The following is a 22122-nucleotide window of genomic DNA, read 5'->3' on the forward strand; positions in this document are numbered from 1 at the left end:
ATTCTTTCATATATCTCCCCTCCTTCTTAGAATTTACTTTTCACTGTTTTTTCTTCCTACTGACAATTAGAACTGATACTCATTGATGGCTAGAGCACCCCTCCCTGCCGCTCGCAGTGAAACAACAGAGTCTGGGCTCTGTAGACCCTGGGCTGGAGGGCGTAGTTGTTTGTTAAAGGGGGTGAAGTCCAGCCACAATGGGAGAGGAAATCAGACAAGGATGTTTGTAAAAGCAAGCTGTGTTTTTCTGACTGCTCCAGTGTTGGTTCCCACCCTGAAGGCTCCTCTAACCCTGGGGAAGGAAAAATATTTTTAGTCTGATAGTGTTCTGTAGGCAGCCCAGAGCCGAACCATCTGTAAAAGAGTTGATAACTCAGAGCAATGGTTTCAGGGAAAATAACTTGTAAGGGGTCACCCAAGACTCCAGAGAGAGGCACGGGCTGCGTACAAGACTCTGTGTCTTATCCAGCTCCCATGAAGTCCTTTGAGAGTCATTTTAGGGTAGAAATACTGAGGAAGAAAAAAGAGTGGGGTGGGATGGGGAAATGTTTGTAATTTCTGGAGAAGGATGGAAATCACAGAACTGGAATATACTTTAGAGGTAGCAACTTGGTGAAGAGAAGCAGTTGACAAACTGGAATCTCACGGAATTGGGATAACAAATTTGCTATATACTATATAACAAGCTGAAATATTTTTAATTTGCAAAACCTGTCTTCTGCGTGTTTCCTACAAGTTACAAAGTCATTATGAAGATATTAACAAAGGGGACTTGTCCCATAATCTGGTATTGCCATATTCCTCCCCCTGCCCCCCATGCGTTTAATTTTGCCATTTGGCCACCAGGACATGCGTATTGATCATTGATTCTCTTGGAGCAGCTGGCGTGGAAGAGACCCTCTGGATTGCTGTTATTATACATTCCTGATTCCAACATGCTCTTTGTTGGAAGGGAGACCAAGAATGACATCATGAGTAATAAGAAAACTTGTGTTTGTCCTTGCACAAGAGACAAAAATTATTCCATTGGGATTAGGTTTCAAGAGTGTTGAACTTGAAGGCAAATATTTATCTTTTGGGGTTAAGAAAGGAAAGGATGTAAAACCCTTGACCTCAACTGTAGGGCGGTGTCTGAGTTTGGCAAGCAGGTTGTGTTAAGCCAGAAACAGGATGAGTTTCTCATTGTTCCTTCCCTGGAACTATGCTGATCGTTTTTACCACGTGCAGAGCAGCAGCTGACTTGATGTCCTGCTCAATGTTCACAGTAATGTTCCATTGGATTCTGAGAGTCTCTCCCTCTTAGGTCCAACCTCCTGAAGAAACCCCTTTAAAATTCCTTTCAGAGTATAAGTCTTTGGACAGAAAATGGCCTAGAGTCATCTGGTGTTTTGCAGCCTCGTTCATCTTCTCCCCATGTCATATTACTCAAAGTGGATTTATAAATAATTAACATTTCTTTTACCCACACAGCAAGCTAATCTTGCGAGCTAGACAGAACCAAGACTTTCATATCCTTTTAACATTATATACCATAAAAGTCTTTTCAGAATATACAGAGGGTCAGGGGAACAAAACAGTCAGGTCCCCATGTATCCAGTCATTCTGAAAGTTCCTTTCAGGGTTCAACCTAACCGATTTCTCAAACATGCACCTTTTTACCATTTCTGACATTGCACGTACAGAAACTGGGGCAGCCTAATAACATGTCTAAAACAAGCTAATTGACCCCCTCTTAGAGAGATCCTAGAAACCAGGCCCCTTTTCTTGTTGAAAATTTCAAATTAGCATCACTGTGAGTGAGTTGCTATTATGCAAAGGATAGCCTTACAAAGATCCATCGGCTCTTGCCTGGATGGTTAGCTTCTGTACTCCCTTATGATAATCTATGGAAGAAGGAGACAAAGAACGCTTATTATTTTTAAACTATCCAAGCTACCAAAGTAATTTCTTGTCTTTCTGACTCTTGACATGGAGCAGAGTTTGGGGGCAGGGGAGAATGGACTTAATAAAAAAAAAACAACCCAGATTTGAACACTAGCTCTGTAACTTTGAAGACTTTTCTTTGTCTGTAAATAGGTACAAAAATAATAGGATCCACCCAGGAAGCTTTGGGGGGATTAAATGTGAACATGCTTTCTGAATGTTCAACTACAGAACAAATGCAAAGGGTATTATTAACAATAAAAATACTTGATAAGAAATGTTTAAACTCAATCATGAGAGGAAAAATTAGATCTTTTAGTAGCCGCTCAACTCCTCAACCTTCCAAATCTCCAGTGAGCCTTGGCCCTGACTAGAAAAAGCCACTTTTGAGGCTTCATGGAAAGACGTATGCAGAGTGATCCTGGCAATGCCAGCTCCTGCCTGCTGATTTTGAGTCAGTTTAGGAATTAAATATGAGGGCTATTTGCATTCCATCTACATCTCCCTGTCAGTTCAAAGGATACTACCAACAGGACGAGGATGAAAGGATTGAAATTGCTCAGTGACACTCTGGAGGTCCTGGAATAATGGATACCTGATGGGATTAAACTACAGAGCTTTTACTTAGAGCCCATTTTATTAAAAAAAGGATCATTCACTTCACAGAGGTTAGAAAAACACTTTGGGAATCCATTTGGCAAAGCGCTGTTAATTTGATTCTTCTTATTTAATTCCTTCAATTCCTCTCGGATTAAAATCGTAATAAAAGGCCGAAACCACTTTGGACAACTGTTTGGCAGTAGCTGCTGAATCAGAACATAAATGTACCCAATGACCTTGCTATATACCATCTACTCCTGTGTATGTGTTCAACTGAAATGTTACATGATTCACCAAAAGACGGGGGCGAGAATTTTCGCAGCGACACTGTTCAAAACAGCCAATAGTTTAAAACGACCAAAATGCCTGTCAAGGGTAGAAGTGGATAAGTAAAATATAGTATAATTACCCAAAGGAATACTGTGCAATCCTGAGATGAAGTGAAGCGCAAGCACACGCAGCGTCATGAATAATTCTCACAGTGTCAGGTAAAAGAAGCCAGACATATTTGCTTCCGTGTATGTGAACTTCCAAAACAGGTAACGCTGGCCTGTGGAGGCAGAAGCCAGCATAGTGATTAGAAGGCATGGTGACTGGGAAAAGGCCTGAGGGGGCTTCTGGGTGCAGGGAATCTTCTGTTTCTTGATTCGGGTTCCGGTTACAGGATGTGTTGCATTTATGAAAATTCATTGAGCTGTACACTTAACAATTTGTGCATTTTATCTTGGTGTATGTTATACTTCAATAAAGAAGTTTACTTAAGAGAAAAAAATAAAGGCATACCTCTTTCCTACTCCAAAGAAGGAAAAAAAAAGAAGTATATTCAAGGCTTTCTACCTACCTTGTAAGGGAGAACAATCTGATATAATATGTAAAATGCATGGCAGTTTTGGTGACAAAGAAAGGAAAAAAGCCAATCTGTGGAATAGACTGCAACAACCACAAACAAAACAGCTGGTCAGGAAATACCAAATCAGCAAACACCCAGAGACATTCAACCCCAAACCCTCAGGTCCCCCATTACCCTCTCAACTATGTTGTATTCCTTAATAACTTACCGAAAGAGATGAATGAGATGATGTTATCCATGTGATGTAGTCAGTTCCTGGTTTCAAGGAAGTACATTCGGTACCTGGGAGAGACAACGTTGCTGTTGTTGAATTCGAAAATGACACGCAGGCTGGAGGTGCCAGGGTACTTTACGAGGATTTTGGGTCACGCTGCCCCATACCATGAAGATCGCCTAGGTCAAGAAACGTTTGAGATAGTTGTCTTTAAAGGACTTGGTGTTATTTATAGTTTTTTTGTTTTTCGTAACGTTTCATCACACCATCTTAATAACTGGGGACGGGATAGTGAAAGTAAAATTTTTGTTTGTTTTTGTTTTAAGGACTTAAAAATTATCTAGTCTTTTTTAACCTAAGCAAACTGTAAACTTTGAAGGCCTTAATTTTGTACAATAAACTTTTGATTGTATTCTTAAAAAAAAAAAAAGAAGGAAATTGAAAGATGATACCATCAAGTCATAGGAGATCTGCTCTGCCAGGGCAGACCTCAGCTGGCGCCTCCCCTCATTGACTGAGCTGCAGAAGAAGACTGTAGGACCCAATGGTCTGAGCACAGTCTAGAGTTGAACAGACCTGAGTTCAGGTCACGGCTCCATCCCTTGCTACGTGGGTAACCTAGGGCAATTCCTCGATCTCCCTAAGCTTTGATTTCCTCATGTGTTAGATGGACATAATGCCTACCTCACAGTGTTGCCAGGAGGGTCAGATGGGATAAGATTTGTAAGGTGCTTATGATGTACAGAAATTTCTTCCAGTCTTTGGCAGGTCTTTCTATTTTCTTAACGGTGTCTTGACATTTAATTTATCAATTTTTTCTTTTATGGATTATGCTGTTGTATAATATCTGAGAAATCTTTGCCTAAACAAAAGTCACAAATATTTTCTGTGATGTTTTTGTCTAGAGGTCTTATATTTTTAGCTTTTATGTTTAGCGCTGTGATCCATTTTAAGTTAAATTTTGTGTATGGTGTGAGGTAGGGTTTGGTTGGCTATGTTTATCCAATTGTCCCATCATCATTTGTTGGAAAGACTGTCCCTTCCCCATCAAATTGCCTTGGCACTTTATTAAAAATCAACTGACAATAAATATGTGGGTTTATTTGGAGCTGTCTCTTCTGTTCCATGGACCTATGTGTCTATTCCAATGCCAATACCATGCTGTCTTGAATACTTGTAGCTTTATAGTAAGTTTTGAAATCAGGTAGTTTAAGTCCTCCAACTTTATCCTGTTCTCCTTTTTCAAAAATTTTTGACTCTCCTAGGTCCCTTGCATTGCCATATTCATTTTAGGATCAGTTTGTTAATTTCTACAACAGCCTGGCTGGGATTTCAGTAGAGGTTGCATTGAATCTATAGCTCAATTTAAAGAGACTGGTTAGGTACTTTAGGAATGCACATGTTTACAGATAACTTTTATAAAGCACTGTTAAATTGCAAAGACTGCTTTAAAGTTTTTGCACTTAATTCTTTGGAAGGAGATGGGAAAGCAATAACCATCTGCAAAAAGCCACTATATATTTATGCTGGGATGTTGCCACTTTTTTCATTCTTTACCCCCCGTTAAAAGAAGGGAGTTGGAAGTGCCCATCACTGATGAATGGATAAAGAAAATGTGGCATATATATATACATATATGATGGAATACTACTCAGCCATAAAAAAGATAAAATCATCCCATTTGTGATGACATACATGGATTTGGAGGGTATTATGTTAAGCAAAATAAGCCACACAGAGAAAGACAAACACCATATGATTTCACTCATATGTGGAAGATAAACAGACACATGGATAAGGAGAACAGATTAGTGGTTACCAGAGGGGAAGGGGGTGTAGAGGAGGGCAAAAGGAGTAAAGGGGAGCATATGTATGGTGATGGATAAAAACTAGACTATTAGGGGTGCAATATGCAGTCTATACAGAAACTGATAAATAATAATGTACACCTGAAATTACACAATGTTATAAGCCAATATGACTTCAGTAAAATAATTTAAAAGAAAAAAAGAAGGGAGTTGGTGCTATCTTTTCTGTTTTGAGTAGCTGGTCAAAGAAAACCAGAATATTGGAAGGCAATGATGTATTTCTCTCTGCATTATTTTGTGCATCTTGACAAGCTATCACCCTACCCATTGACAGAGCACATGTGTTTGGAGCAGGGGTTGTAGCTGGTGAGGCGGTGGGGCTGCAGGATGCTCTCATCCATGCAGGCTGGCTTTGCACAGACTTGTATAGACCCTCTGGGCTTTGTGAAAGCTGCCTGAGCAGACTGGTTTATTCACCTTTGCCCAGGATACAAACTTTGGACCAAGGCACACCCTCATTATCCTGCCCGTTCAGGACGTTGCATCAGGGGAAAAAAAGCCTCCTGGAACAGGGGAGTGTCCAGCTTAGAGATCAAGCCAGTCCAGCCGCACTGGAAACCTCTCCCACTGCAAGGGAAAAAAACGGCAAACGCAAAGAAGGCTGAGTCAGCCCCTGCCCTGTCTTTCTGCAGGAGTCAAACAGGAACTTGAGTGATTCTGCCTCTTCCTTCCCACCCATGCACCTGCCGTGGAAGCAACACATCCTTGTTACTCCCTTTGATTTTCTCATCTACCGTCAGGTTTGGGATTTGGTTGGTGTTTCCCCAGTTCATGATCATCTGCATAGTCTCATTTCAGCACTTATAAAATAAACAAAGAAGCTGATTTCTGGGCCCCACCTTAGGGCCACTGAACCCATTTTTAAAAGGCTCTTGGATGCTCACAGTAAAGTTAGAAAACTCCTGGTCTAGGCCAGCTCACTAACTTCCAGGCGTTTGTATATCCTTAAGTCAGAAATCACCACCCACCGGAGCTGTTTGCAAGAGTCACGGGCACAGGAAAGCAATTTGTTTGTTCCTTTGGGTATTCCAAGCACCATCTCTGAATCAAGTCAGATCTTTAAGAAAACTGCAAACCTAGATGTTGATAGTTGAACTTCCCCTGTGGAAATGACTTCATTCAATTTTCTTTCAGTGCTACAGCCTTAGTTTTTCTCAAGGGTCTATATAAGACACAACTACTTGAACGTTTCTAAACATCAGCAAAATGAGTGTGGAAGATCTTTTTCTGGTCCAGAGCTGAGCTCCCTCTATGAGAATTCCGTTGGTGCTGTTCGAGGCAGTGTAGCAGGGTAGGCCTGGAGTCAGGCACCTGGACTCAAAGCCAGCTCTACTGTTTGCAAGCACTGGGGGCTTTGGGTAAATTGTTTACTTTCTTTGCAATACGAAACTATAAAATAGCACCTACCTCAGGGACGGTGTAAGACCAGTCAACTTGAAGTCTTTTGGTACAATGCCTGGCACAGAGCAAGACACTATGGAAGTTCAGCCCACGATGACTGTTATTAATTTAGAATCGGGAACCGTTGCCTCTCTGGTGACAATTGTGTGTGGCCATTTTTTCACACTGTGAGACTTTTGTGGCCCATTTTCCCTTTTGTCTTCATCTACTATGAAACTCAGATCTCAACAAACATGTTTGCCTGAGTTTGAAATCTTTTGATTTTTCTTTTCCTCTAAGGTTGTTATCCAATTGCCCAGTTGATCATGGCCTTCTCTGATAAGCATCTGCAAGGCCTTTTTGGAAGTAGGTAGGGCATAAGTTATAAATGGCTGAAGGTTGACCTCAGGGCTGTTTTCCACATCTCCTGGGCTCGAGTCAGGTGTAGAGCGCTCCAAGAGAAAGGAGGGAAAGAGAAACTAAAAAGGACAGTTAGCTGTCCAGGAGCTAAGCAGATGATCTGTCCAAGGATGAGGCGTAATGACAGTTCTCTTTCTTTCCTCCCAGGGCTCTACTAGAGTAGGCACAGGGCTCAGTCAGGGCAGCAGAGTCCCTCCTGGGTATCAAACACTATGGGGTCATCAATTAAATTCCATTTCCTGCCACCAAGAGTTTCCTCTCTCTATCCAGATTGCTTTTCTGTTCACACTGCTGTGTCAGCTTGTGGAGATAGGGGATTTCACACAGAATCAGAATTTTACAGCTGAATGGGACTCAAAATTGTCTAGTCCCTGGGGCTGGCCCCGTGGCCAAGTTCGGGCGCACTCCGCTGCAGGCAGCCCAGTGTTTCCTTGGTTCGAATCCTGGGCGCGGACATGGCACTGCTCATCAAACCACGCTGAGGCAGCGTCCCATATGCCACAACTAGAAGGACCCACAACTAAGAATATACAACTATGTACCGCGGGGCTTTGGGGAGAAAAAGGAAAAAATAAAATCTTTAAAAAAAAAAAAAATTGTCTAGTCCAGCCTTCGCTTTTTACAGATGAGGGGCCTGGGGCTTGGAGAGGGTAAGTAGTGACGTAATTGAGGTCCCATGAATAAGAAATTGAGGAATGACAGCCAAATCTCCTGATTCCAAATATTATAGCCCTTTCCTGGGGCACCCCAGATCCACAAGGTGTTCAGAACTCAGCTAAAAAAGCAAATTGTTTATTGTCTGTGGATTTTAATGCCAGCCAGAATGTGGGCTTTTAACATGTGCATTTTGAATATATGAAAATGAAGAAAATAAGGTTGTAATTTTTTAAATAGCAGGGCACAAAGATGGTTGGAGAATATTGACAACAGAGCTCTGGTGAGCCCTGGCAATACATCTGGCCTTCCAGACTCAGGCAGAGCCAAGTTGCAGGGTTTGGGCCTGGGGCCAGGTACCTGGTACCCACTGTTCGTGGGATCACCTGTCACAGCAAAGCCCACTGTGCTTTAAAGTCTGTGTCAGTAGCCCCCTCTCCACAATGAATTATATATTTATCATCTGTTCTTATATGGGTACTATTTAGACTTTCATTTTGTTCATGATCTGAAATACTTTTCCTTCTTCTAAAAATGACCCAATTTAAATGATTTTGATTCAACTACATCCGTTTTTTGGGGGGTTAGTTTGCATATGACCCTGTGTCTGTGTTCAGCTCTGGTGCTTTTTTCTGGTCCTGTGCACAAAGCTGATCTGGGAACCGTCATGGGTACCAGTGTAAGAAGAAGTGAAACAGAGAGGGGGTTGCCCATACATGCAAAGGAGGAGCTCCCTTATCCTTGAGCAGCTAACTCTGTGGCTCCCCAGGCCTCCACTGCGACAAAAACAGAAAAGCTTTTGAATGGCAGTGAAACTGCCCTTTGATTCTGGCTCACTGAATTTCTTGACATGTTCGGCATCGTGGGATGAAGCAAGTGCATGGGTTAAGACTGATGTCCCTGGCATTATGACGATACTGTTTCTTAGCAGTGTTTTTGCTAATTTTTAGAGCAAATCCCTGCCAATGGGACCTTGATGTATCGTCCACCCATCTGGTGTGACAGTTCATATAACACAGTTACTCTCCTGTGCCTGTCCTTGGGACAGCATCCCAAACCGCACTAACAAGGCTTCTTTTTGTGAATGGCCCAGGAACCATCTCTGTGCAGAGTTACTGTGTTGTTATTCCTATCATTATCGTATGCAGTCTGTCACACCATTTCCAAAGTGTCACTTGGTCATTTACCCTAATAACATCACTGTGAGGTAGTTATCGCAGTGGAGTACTGTATGGTTATTAGTTATGATTCTAGTTAAGAACACATATTCCAGAGCCAGACTGCCTGGGTTTGCATCCTAGCCCCACCATTCCTAGCTGTGTGCCCATGGACAAGTTACTAAACCTCTCCAACCCTCAGCTTCCTCATCAATAAATACTGCCAAAGGTGCCTTCCAAAAAACAGAATTTTGCTCACCAACACTGTGAGAATGCCTCTTTCCTCACACTAGTCTTCTTTTTATCTTTGGCAATTTGATGAACAAAAATATTTTTTTCTAAATTGTGTTTCCCTGATTTCTAGTGGAGTTGAGCTAATTCTTTGTTTTTTGGGTTATCTACATGTCCTCTGGAAATTGCCTTTTGCCCATATTGCCATTTATTTTTCATTATAGATGCTCTTTATATATTCTAGATAATAATCTTTTGTCTGAAATGCATGCAAATATTTTCTTCCTGTTACTTCTCTTTTAACTTTGTTTTATGTCTAGAGATTTTTATTTTTTTGTGCACAGTCAATATTTGTCCTTACTGTTTCTAGGTTTTGCCTTGCTTAAGAAAGCCTTCCTACCCCAAGTTTATTAAAAATAGTGTCCTATATGTCTTTCTAATATTTCTATAATTTTGTTTCTGTATTTAGCTTTGTAACTCTCTAGAATTCGTTTTTGTGTAGGTTATGACTTAGGAGTCTAGACTGTACCTTTCCCTAAGTGGAGAACCCGTCATCTTCATTGTTAATGGAATAATCCATTTTTTCAACTCATTTCAAATGCCACCTTTATCAAAACTGAATTCTATTCCTGTGTGGATGGCTGGGCAACTGTTTCTTCTCTTCTGTTCCACTGATTTATTTTCTATTCGTGCATCAATATTAAAGCACTTTAATTACTTTAGCCTTGGAATAAATTTTTATATTGAGAAGGGACAATCCCCCCTCATTGCTTCTCTCTTTTTAAAAAAATGTCTTTGTATTTTTGTGCATCTTTTTCTTCCATGGGAACTTATAGAATCAGCTTGTCAAGGTCTATAGAGGAAACAGCTGTGAATATTTTGATTGGGAATGCATTGCATTAATAGGCTCATGTTAGATAAATTACAATATTTAGTTTTCTCATCCAAAAGCAGTGTATGTTACTAAGTCTTTTATGTCCATCAGTTAAGTTCTGTAGTTTTCCTTGTGTAGACCTTGCATTGAGAAGTTTATTTGTTGCTATTACAAATGGGGTCCTGTTTTCCCATTACACTGACTAAATTTGTTTTGCTAGTGAATAGGAAAACTATTGGGTTTTGTATGTTAATTTTTTATCTGGCTAGTTGATTGAACTCTTTTATTAGTGACCTTCATGCTTATTTTTTTTCTTGACATCACATCGGCTAGGACTAAAACAATGTGGAAAAACATTAGTGAAAATGTACATCATCTTGTTCCCATTTCTAATGAGAATGCCTCTAATGTTGCACCACTAAATGTGGTAGTTATACTTTATCAATCTGAAGAAATTTCTTTCTATTCCTAGCTTACTGAGGAGTTTGGTTTTCACTGTAGACTACACAAGATTCCTACCAAGGGGCCTTCACTCTTTCCCTTTCATTTTCCTTGAGAATCCAGAGATTATCTCAACTGCCTGGGACCTCCCAGCGTTGACATCCCAGCTGAGCAAATGTGGTTTAGAACTGAGTAATATTTTTTTTTTCTTTTTTTGGCAAGAAAGATTAGCTCTGAGCTAAAATCCATTGCCAAGCTTCCTCTTTTTTTGCTTGAGGAAGATTAGCCCTGAGCTAACATCTGTGCCAGTCTTCCGCTACTTTGCATGTGGGTCACCGCCTAAGCATGGCTTTGACAAGTGGTGTTGGTCTACACCTGAGATCTGAACCTGTGAAACCAGGCCGCCAAAGCGGAGAGCACCAGACTTAACACTACACCACAGGGCCAGCCCCTAGAACTGAGTAATATCTTTTCTCTTCCTGCTTTTCCTCACATTGGACCCCGGATGGCCTAAGGAAAGGAGCTACTTTGTGTTAACATTTTCTACTCTCCCATCACCCCCTGGGAAAAAAATAAATAAAAAATACTGTGTGGACAAGAACAAGATTTCCACTTCTGGAATTTTCTGGCAGACACCACTGAAAAGATTTCATTCCTGGCTTCTACTTTTAAATAACTTCAATTTTTTTCTACTTGATTATCTTGAGTAGCTGACCACCGTCTCACACTCTGCTTGTTAAGTGGCTTTTGTAGTTTCCACAGGAAGGTGTGAGAAAGGATTCACTATACGACCTCTGATTTCCTGGTGAGATTTTATGTAGGTACAAAATGCAGCCACTTTTAACTCTGGACTCTCAGCACTGCCTTGCACATGGTTAATGCTGAAGAAATGTTTTCACAGTTGATTTAATTGCAGAGTACATTTGATAATTTTTAGGTGGTGAGAGTTTTTGCTAAGCTATAAACAAAAGGATTTCATTGTCAGGCATGTATTTGGAGCGTGACTCAGTGTGACTTGGCACCTGTCTAGAGAATTGTCCCTGTGTCCGGTAACATTTTGCTGTGGGGAAGTCAACACCTGCTGTGATGGCATCTGTCATATTTAGGAATGTGAAATGCCCATGAATAATGCAGAGCCACCTCAATAAAATGCCTTCTTCAGAAAACAATTAACATAAGACTTTGGCAAAAGATTGTTATAAGCAGCATGGAAGAGAACTTGAGCTCCTTCTGAGATAAAAGAAGTGGACGGTGTCTTTTACTATGGTTTTTCTCGTCTTGATGTATGCTGGGTAGATTTCATTATTTTCAGACTCTTTAGCTAAGAAAGCAAGAACCTGCTAAATAGGATCTTTTCTTTGTATTGCTTTAGTACAAACTGACATTAGCTTCCAACATCAATTCGGATGTTATGAGGTGGGGATTTTGGGAGATGGAGTGGACCCACCTCAGGAACATGGTGTGATTGGCAACCATCCAGGAGAGCCCAAGGCAAGAGAGAAAGGGAAGCCAGAAACCCCAGGAGCATGGCAGCCCCATCCCAGCAGGCACGAATAGCTGGTCTTTGAGCCCCTCCCAGTTCCAATGGGTTGGCGTCAGCTTCTAGGGCTGTTGGTGTAGAAAGTTTGGTCAATTGGACAATTATTTTTCCTGCCTCAGCTTCTTCTCTTTTCCTGCAAATCCCCAAGTCCAGAAAAGGGGCCGAGAATGGTGACCAGGAGTAGACTAAATATTCCCCACCTCTTCTCTTGCAGGCAGGTGACAAACATTACCACCCCAGCTGTGCACGATGCAGCAGATGCAACCAGATGTTCACAGAAGGAGAGGAAATGTATCTTCAAGGTAAGATGGTCTCAAGAATCCAATAAGTTCTCCCTAGCTGGGGAAGGAAAACCTTGCTATGTTTGCTTGACTGTTTTTAGAGGAGGAGGCATTTCATTAGCTGTGAGGCTACCCAGGTCCAAAATGAACGTGGCCAAAAGTGACCTCATCAGTTAATATTAATCAGCTGAGCAATTGACATGACATGCTGGCATTGAGCCCCTGAGGCTAACGAATGAACTGTGCTGCTTCTGGAATGAATGAATAGGACTGGATGTTGATGCTTTAGATGTAAAGCAAGAGTGAAAATTAGCAATACCTCCTCCCAACCCTCCCCGGGAATGTGTTTGGGAAACAAAAGATCAAAAGGGAGAATGCATTTCTAGATGTGCAACTTATTGTATGGCTACTTGTCTTTTCTCATTTCACTATGCTGCAAGAAAGGTTTTTTTTTAGTCTCTCAGCTGCTCTTATCCAGGCTTTCAGGAAGAAGAAAATCTCATATTTGGTGAATTGTATCACGGACGTACTTCATCCCATGAAGATGACATAGCTCTCATATTGAAAGAGTGAGAGCAAACACACCCAAAGTCCCTGAAAGAGAAATTGAGAAGTTTCTGGAGCCAACGAAGTATCCATTACCAGAAGGCCATTAGATTTTTCTTTAATGAAAATGATTTTGAGAAATTTACCCAGTGTACAACTATGTTTAGTTTTTGTCTCCTCTAAAATTCTGGAGCCTCTCAGAGAGCTTTAGGGGAAGATTCTCTTCCAGTCAAACAGCACCATCTGTGCAAGCGGTTTACTATTTTTAGCTGGGAAAAGAGTCATTAAATAGACAAGGGCTTATCAGTAAAATTAGCAAGAACCGTAAGAGCTTTTGCTCGTTCAGTTTCGGTAATTACTGGGTCTCATCTGCCTTTGCGCGTTGTGTCTTCGTTTCTCTTTGCACGTAACACTATGTGTAGTTTTAATGAATGGTTTGCTTTGCTCTCAGTTTTGTTTTTATGCAACTAAGAAAAGTCTACAGAAATGATTCTTGAGTATTAAAGCAAAGCTGCAGCTACTATCCCCTAAAAAAGGCTATCTGTGTGAGAAATTGACAACCCAAACATCCTTTAGCTTTGGAATGATCACTCTGAAAAATTAAGATTAAAAAAATCCACTGAATTTTAAAGGACCCCATAAAGGCGAGTGACAGGCATCTGAATCTATGGTCTCATGTGGGCTTTATGTGACACATTTCCCGAAGGATAGGCTGTGAATCTGTAGTAGCGATAGGCAGGTGTCATTTTGCATTTTCAGCATGGAGCCGATTTATTCTTCATTTGGTCTCCAGGCTTTGTTTTAGATTTGAGTGTGTTAATTATAGCACTCAAACACAAAGACACAGGAGCGCACGTCAACCCTACGTCTGCTGGGAACAGAGATTCAAAGGCTCTGGGTGTAGCTCTGCACGTTCACATGGTTCTGGAAGCTGAATAGAGAGAGTGATTTCAAGCTGGGCACCAATACAGCATATTCGTACTACAAATAAACAACTGTCTGTTAAGATGGGCTCCGTGCAGAATTCCAGCATTGCTATAAATCTCTTCTAGAGTTGGGCTTTGGTCCTCTTTGCCTGCCCTCTCAGCACATCCTTGAAGAATGAGCAGCTTCATCTTCCTCAACATCTGATGTTCCCTCTGAGTCACATTCTTTGGGTGTCTGACCTCTGGAGAACAATGTGACACTGTGTACAAACCTGGTGTTCTGGCCAAGGACTCCCGCTCAATGGAGCCTTCACAGAGAACGCTGCTCCCGGGCCCGGCCCCTGACCCCTTGGCCCTGCACGTTAAGAGGATTTCCTGTGCTTTGTAGCCAGCCTCCGAGTAAATGTTAGTGCTGAAGAGACTGTGTGTCTGCCTGATGGTTGTTTGTTTGATTTTCTTTTTTTTTTGGACCTGGGTTAAGCGAGATAGAAAGGATTGTTAAATAGGGATTAAAATATTATTCTGATATAAAATGTATTTTCTGAGTCATTAATTTAGTGTTATTTTAGCTCAGTGGTGTAAAATAATTCGAGTTATATTAATTTGGTGACTTTTCAAGTCCACACAGATTGCTGCTGGAAGAGGTGAAGATTTCAACAATAAAATGGAGAAAGTCTAATATTCATACTGAGATTCTTGTTAAATTTATATATTTACTCCCTGCTTTCAACTTAGTAACTTGATTTGCTTAAGTCTTTCTGAGTGCTCCCTCAAGCTTGCCTGCCCATCCCCACATTCGAACATACCCTTTTGTGAACTTGGGACTTACGTATAGGTCTTCTCCCCAATTGTATAAATGACATATATTATGTATCTACGCACTCAAAATAGTAGAGGCAGGCTTGCATTCTCACAAGATAAGAGTTTTCTATTGGATATAAGTACTTTGCTGAGTTTCCTGACATCGGTTCTGTCTGTGAAAGGGCTTCATACTCTGAGAAAGAGGGCCATTGACCTTGGAGTGGAAAATGACACTTAAGTAGTAACTTCACCAGTTTAAAAGTGGAGACTTTTTTGTTGTTGTTAATTAAAAGGTTGGAAGTTAAAGGAAACTGGGATTTGTAATATAATTTTCAGCCTTTCTACTGATTGGCTTGACTTCCCCTGTCTGTGTAGATGACTGTGTGTAAAATTGGATCTACAGAAGAATTCAGAGAGTTTTGCTTTTCGATGTAGACTGCCCGGTTTGACTTTATTTCCCTCATCTAAATTGCTTATTTGTTTTGATGTTATATAAACATGGCGTGTGGCCCATATTTCTGAAGTTACATGCAGCTTGTAGTAAGCACACAGACATTACTTCTAAAGGATAATAATATGGTTTAAAAAAAAAAATACACACCCAGTCAAGAACTAAATATCTCTTGCGTCAAAATACCCTTGTGCCCAGTTAGTGGTCTCTGTGGTCTACAATAATGACCTTTAAAGAACAAGCTCAGACTGGATGAGGAAAACTCACGCAGAATTTGGAGTTGTCGTAATTCACTTGGCCATAGGGCTCTAACACTCCCTGTTATGGGGAAAGAGGGATATGAACCATTCTCAAAGTTCTGTCTAATAGAACTATGCCTTCTTTCCAATTCCTTTACTCTGAGTGGTGCTTTATGTCTTGCCAGGTTCCACCGTTTGGCATCCCGACTGTAAGCAATCTACTAAGACTGAGGAAAAGCTGCGGGTAAGGAAGTAATTAGAGCTGTGAGGCCTCGTGCATTTGCGGGCCCTATATTTTATAGTCACAAATTCTTGGGACTGGAGTTTGGGTGAAATTACTTTTTTTCTCTATAGCAGACCAAAAAAAGCCATTGTCCATTGAAAAGCCATTGAAAAACCATTTGTCCAGGAAAGGAGGTTCCCTTTGATTGTGGGTTTTGTTTCCAAATGCTTGTGTTAGACAAAGTAAGCCTTGCCTCACTAGTCGGGTCCTTAGGAAAGCAATCAAGGGAAAAGTCAAATCATACAGATGTGAAAAAATGATTCATCAAGTTCTAGGTCCAACATCTAGTGACCTCCTTACCAGACCTTTTTTTTTGTACTTATTCTGTAACCACTCCAACCCAAACTCTGCATTCACTGCTCCACTCTTGGTACATTTTACTGACCTCTCAAATCCGAATTCACTGAGTGGCCTCCATCTCCAAAAGCTGATGGTTTGTCAGATAAAACCTTTGGGGGAAATAATGATGATCCCAGATGTGTCAAGGTGGACAAGAGCCCTGGATGGTTTTGTAACTTAACTCTTAGGTAGCATCAAAATGTTTTAGTAACTATCCTAGAACATGGAGCACATGAACAAAAGGATAAATCCTTTTATCTATAACTTCTAAAGCTTTCTCCTGGTCTTAGTCAAGTCTCAGAAGACCTCCAGATGACAATATTTTGTCTCTTTCAGAAGCAAAGGGCTATGCACAGTTGTAAGGTCATTATCATAATCCGTATTCTGTTCAGATGGCCCAGTTTTTGACCTGGGCTGTGAAGTATTTTTCAGAGCAATAATCAGACTGGATTCCAGTCCACAGTCTCTCCGTTTAACTAACACAGTGGTACCCTTGGAAAAACTGGAGTTGGACCGTACTCCACTTGGTGTCTCAGGGAAAAGAATGGCCTGAATTTATATTGGAGGCCAGACTCTGGAGTATGGTATCATTTCTTCTCAATCTGCCACGAGCAGGCCTACGGAGCCATGTATATAAACCCGGTACAGCATGCTTTAAGTGGAGGAAAAACTACTTTTTCTCAGAATAATTGAGTAAGGACAAGACAAACTTAAAAGGAATTTATATGCCGATATCAGAATGGTTTTGGTCTCTGTTCCGACATGCATCTTCAACACGAGCATGTGTGAATATAACCATCAAGTCCATCGACCAGGCAGGCCCACACTAGAACAGTCACTTGTGTCTGAGGGCCAGACTCTGGGATTTTTGAGGAACCATAGATGCTTTGGAAATGGGTTATCTTTATAAAATAGTGGGACATTAAAGATAGTACTTATTGTCACTTTTATCATAAGAATGTAAAATTCACAACACAGCTAGGGGATGCTGCCCAGAAACCACCCAAGTAGATAGTGGTTTGCACTATCTCTACAGTGGTACTTTTAGTTTTTTGAATTATCATTTTTCCTTCATCCCTGATGAAGTCTTTTGGTAGACAAAAGGAGGAATGCTAATGAGGCCAGACTGCGTGGAATGTGTGTCTTTTCTCTGTAAGGATTGCTTGAGTTCGCAGATTGTGTTACTAAAATGATTTTTTTTTAAAAAAATCAACACTCTTGATCACATCTTGATGGAACTCTCTGGATAAGCTTATGAAAACAACTAGTGAAATACTTCCACTCATTCTGGTCAAGAGGAGCTATTGTTTTTCGTTCCTTTAGTGAAAGCTTTCTAGAGAATTCCAAAGCTCTTCTCCTAAAGCCAACATTTACCACTTGGGAGGTCAGGCCAGCCCTCAGCTCACGCACCTTTGGGAAGCCCAGTAGTGAGAAGGATGGTGCACCCCCATGGGGAAGATGTTCCAGTCTGCCCCGGGTGGGGGACATGCTGACATTGGTGGGGTTTAAAGGGGAATCAGTTTTTGAATAAGGGAATAAATCTTGTACTCTCTTAAGGGTGTGTCTACAGATCACAAATCTTGAGCCAAGATTTCCAGGCCTTTCACTGGGTCTCGCATTAATGCAGTTACCATAGCAAAATGAAAATGTTTTAGGAATCTTTCAGCAACCCCACTGAGTAATCCACATTCTTGATATTTAAGAACTCGTGGGGCGTTTATAACAACAGATTCTTAAGAACATCTCTCATTGGCTTCCTTGGCTTCTTACTCTTCATATGTAAGAATGTCTAAGCCAAAATAAATGGAAAGGAAGGGCTGGGGGTTGGAACATAGACAAATGTACTGGAAGACCAGTTAATATGCTTTTAAACATGGGCCCCCAAACACACGCACACGCACGCACGCACACACGCACACACGCATGTATCAACTAAAGCAACGCCACTTGGGATTACTATCAAATTAGTTTTCCTGAAAGTTTTTTTTTTTTTTGGATAGTGTTTCTGAATTGAGGATATTTCTTTGTTCATTCTTACCTTTTCTCATGTTTCACGGCAGCCAAACGTTCGTCGTTCTTCATCCGATTTCTTTTATCCCAAAAGTCTGATTCGACGCACAGGACGGTCTCCGTCTCTGCAGGTTGGCGCTGTGTCCAGGCTGAGGCTCAGAGCCATTGTGCTGGCCCCAGGCTTCTGTCGCTTTCCCTTTGTGTGCTGCTTTTCCCACATAACTTCTTTGGCTCCTGCAGCGGCAGATGCTTTTTCTCACCCCACAGAGTGTATCTCACATCCTGATTCTGGCTATTTCTTCTCTGATCAATGTTTTCATTTAGAGCAGTGGCTAAAGCATTGTCTTCATTAAAATGAGCACATTAGAAGCTACCCTTTTGGTCCTGTGTTCACGTTTGTTCATTGAACAAATATTTGCTGAGCACCCAGGTGTAGTTAATGCTGGGCTAGATGCTCTAGACCTAGACTGGTAGGGAAGAAAAAACATATAAGTAATTATAAAATGGCATAGAAATGTATGACAGGATATGGGTCAGATAGATCAAAGAATGTCAGATGAAGGAAAAAGTCTCCAGGGTCACTTCCTGGGAAAAGTGGTCTTTGAGTTGAATTTTGGAGGCTGGATGAGATTTGAATATGTGGAGATGACAAGAAAGGGGTGGGCCTGGTGAAAAGAACAGCAGGAGCATAGGGCCAGGGAACAGCAATGCTCAGGTAGGAAGTGGTTGGGCTCAAGAATGGAGTAGTGAAGTGGGAAAGGAAACAAATGAGATCAGGGACCTACTCTGCAGAGGCTGGAGGATTTACGTGTACTCTCAGTTGCTCTCCCTAAGAATTCCTCTGAGGTAGCCATCCTTATTGCCCTTTTACAGATGCAGAGACTGGGACCACTCATATTTAAGGAACATCCCCAGAGTTTCCTCACCGGGAAGTGGAACAGCTAGGATTGGAACCCAGGTCTCTGTAAGCCCATAACTCATGTTCTTTCCTCTATGCCACAAGAGGAGAGAGAACAAGAAACCTGGGAAGACAGGAGGAGGAGAGCACTAAATCTTGGCTTAAGTCTGATAGTGTTTAAGGAAGAGAGCAGATGACTGTAGGACCTGTGCAGAAACAGGGAGAGTACTCGGCCAGCTCTCCAGATGAGCAGCGAGGCAGGAGACTGTGTTCCCCGCACGTAGTTGACCTTCTTTGGGGGTCTCTGAGAATCAGTGAAACCTTCACCTGTTAAATTACAAGTGTCTTTCCAAATCCCGTCTTTGACCAGATGAAACCCATTTTGTAGCTCTGCTAACAATTCAAATTGCAGCACAGCACCGTGTTCTGGGCTTCATTCCTGTGCCTTTTTTCTGTGCCTGCCAAAGCTGCACTAAGGTTGAGAAGAGTTTTGGTTTTCATCTACTTTTATTAAAACTTCACCTTCTTTCTTTAAATGACTTGAAAGATAGAAGTAGAGTTTTAGAGTGGAAAGAAGCCTTTCAGACAGTTTCTTTATCTATAGAATGAAGTCAGCCCAGGACAACGCAGGTCGTGAGCAACAAGACTTAACTACAGATTCCAGGCCGTGGGTGCGTTGTGTTGGCCGTGATGTTGGGTTACGCTCCAACTTGTATTTCTTGTATGATCTTCATTGTGTCTTAAAACTTTAGCTCCAGTGGCAGAGTTTTCACATACAATGAAATTACGGTCTCATGAATCCAGAGGAACAGCCAAAGCTTGTACCCACTGCAAATGAGTGTTGCCCAGAATTAGTACCTCTAGTTGGCAAGAAGTTGCCTTTTCAATAGTTTTTGGGTTTTTTCCCCCAAAAGTATACTTCATAACTCAAATGGTGTTTATTTTGTTAGCCTAAGGGTATAGCCAAGTGATGTATCTTCCGGACATGAAGAAAAGTACATTCATCAAGTGGGAAATGTTTTGGTTTACTCCAGATCCTTCAGTTTAAGAGCCGTGGAGCGTCTTGAGAAGTGATAGGTTAAAGGAAAGAAAGAGAGGTCTGTTTTTAATAACTTCTCTCTTCCTCTTCTGTTGTTCACAAGGGCCATCTGATTCCAATTATTCAGTCGTAAATATCAATGAAGTCAACTTTAGCTTTATCACAGAAAGTTGTAAACAGCTTGGGACCTGGCAGAGAAAATGAGCCATTTGACAAGGTCCTCCTTCACCCATTGGCCATGGAGGAGCAGCTCACTAGAACCTTTAAGTAGCCTAAAAACTCCAAAGCAATTCTCAAGTCACACAGATGTTTTGATCTTTTAAATACTGTGGCCTATACAGCAGCTCATTTCACCAGATAATATCAAACACCTTTAGCTGTTAGATAAACTGTAATCCTTGCAGGAACGTTTAGCACCGTATGCACCAGAAATGAGCCCTGGTTTTGCTGTAGAGGAAAGTCAAATTTAAGAGAGGAAAGTCATTTTATTATTTATATTCTGACATTGTTCCTTCCTTCCTCTTGCTAAATCATAGGGAAAAGAAATTGATGACAATAGAATTACCTAACAAAAACATATTCCAGTCTTTCTTACTTGGAAGAGTTTTATGTGAATAGCAGATTTTGTCTATAGGTAAAATTCAGTACTGAGCATTTGTAATTCCTGTTGCAATTCATTCTAGACACAGCACATGATATTCCCAGGACCAAATCTGTAATAATCCAGAGTGGATCCCTTGCTTTCATTCTAAAAAGGGGCTTCTTTGCTATGCCTTTGGAGGCTCAAGCATGAATGGACTGCCATACAAAATGGGCATGAGATTTTTTTTCTTTTGAAACTAACATTCACCTATTATTACATATGCACTTGCAAACCTATAATATACCAAATACCGTGTGTATGTTTTTTTAAAAGGAGCAAATTAGTGTCTTTATGTATGTTTAGAACAACGGAATAATAGTGGTGGTTTTTGTTTTATTAGTGTCGCTACAATACATGTTGCTCTATTCTCAGCATTCACTGTGTTCGAGTATTTTATTCTATTTAGTGTGTCTTTGCAATTCATCAGAATGTATAGGTGTTAAGATTTACACTGCAAAGACACTGAGGCCTCTTGGCCATAATCAAGGCTGATGGCATTTGGGAAACTGTCTCCAGAGAAGGAAATGTGTGCCCACGAGCCCCTCCTCCTTCTTCTCAAACACGAATTTCTTTTTCCGAAGGAGATGGTTTCACCCTTTCTTGACTTAGCACTGAACATTCAGTGTATGCAGATTTTAAAAGTATTCCTTCTTCTGCAGCTATTACCACCACCCTGTCTAGTGAACTTCCACAAAAACGCAAGGCAGGTACTGTCATGCTCAGCAGCACTTCGTATAAGGTGCAGTCACCTTATATCAGTAGTTGTCCCCTAGGTGTTCCTAAGAGCTTCCTGATCTGGTTGCCAGTCGCCTGTAGTTTCTCTCCCTCCGTAGAGCATGGCTTTGGACGAGCGCAAATTAGATGAACGTAGTCGTGCATCGCTGCTCCTGCTGAGTGGGGGGCGGGTGGGCGCAGCAGAGTGCTTTCCAGCACTCTCCTTCTGAGAAGGGACCAGGCGTACATGGTGGCCCAGAATGAAAGTAAGTGGAAAATGTCATTTCTCCACTTACTCGCCAGGCAGAGCTCTGGTAAGTGTTTTTAATGGTCAATATTTGAAGAATGATCACAGCTGAAGTGGAAACAAAAAGATCTCTTCAGTGTAATTTCCCTTCTGAATGGTAGGACAGATGGGCAAAGTCAAGGCAAAGGGGAAAAAAATCAGATGCAATGTCATTAGAGGGCTTTTTGAAAAGATTTCATACAGAAAACAAAAAGATATGCATTTCCAAACATCTACTCTTAGTGATCAAATGCCATTTTTTTTTGTTCCCATTAGAGTGAATCACTAGTCTTCTAGTGAGACCTCTCTGTTGGTTTTTTTTTACTTTTTTTTCTTGCGGATAAAAAACCTTTTTGAAATCATATAAAAAAGCTTTTGAAATGAAAAGTGAGTGTGAAGGTGTGCTGGGAAATAAATGTAGGTCATATATGGACCCCTTCTGCATGAGAGATGGAGTGTGGACAGCCACACCCAACTAGAAAGTTCCTACTGAAGGCTCCTTTCCTCCTGTTGC

General features: G+C 41.2%; 1 protein-coding gene across 11 annotated transcripts in view; it reads left to right on the forward strand.

The window, feature by feature from the left end:
• Positions 1–22122, forward strand: part of ABLIM1 (actin binding LIM protein 1) — a 291309-nt gene that overhangs the window by 228307 nt on the left and 40880 nt on the right. For 6 of the 11 annotated variants that reach the window (XR_011543542.1, XR_011543541.1, XR_011543540.1 and 3 more), the window contains 3 exons: positions 12367–12454; positions 15582–15640; positions 18079–18159. Coding sequence is in view for 4 of the 11 variants with exons in the window: in XM_008506935.2 (XP_008505157.2) it covers positions 12367–12454; positions 15582–15640; positions 18079–18159 (228 nt within the window). In the remaining 7 variants the exon portion in view is untranslated. The remainder of the gene's footprint in view (positions 1–12366; positions 12455–15581; positions 15641–18078; positions 18160–22122) is intronic. The other 5 variants (XR_011543545.1, XR_011543546.1, XM_070632138.1 and 2 more) reach the window with 1 other exon arrangement.

This window comes from Equus przewalskii, chromosome 1 (genome assembly GCF_037783145.1).
Source record: "Equus przewalskii isolate Varuska chromosome 1, EquPr2, whole genome shotgun sequence".
Classification (NCBI taxonomy): domain Eukaryota; kingdom Metazoa; phylum Chordata; class Mammalia; order Perissodactyla; family Equidae; genus Equus; species Equus przewalskii.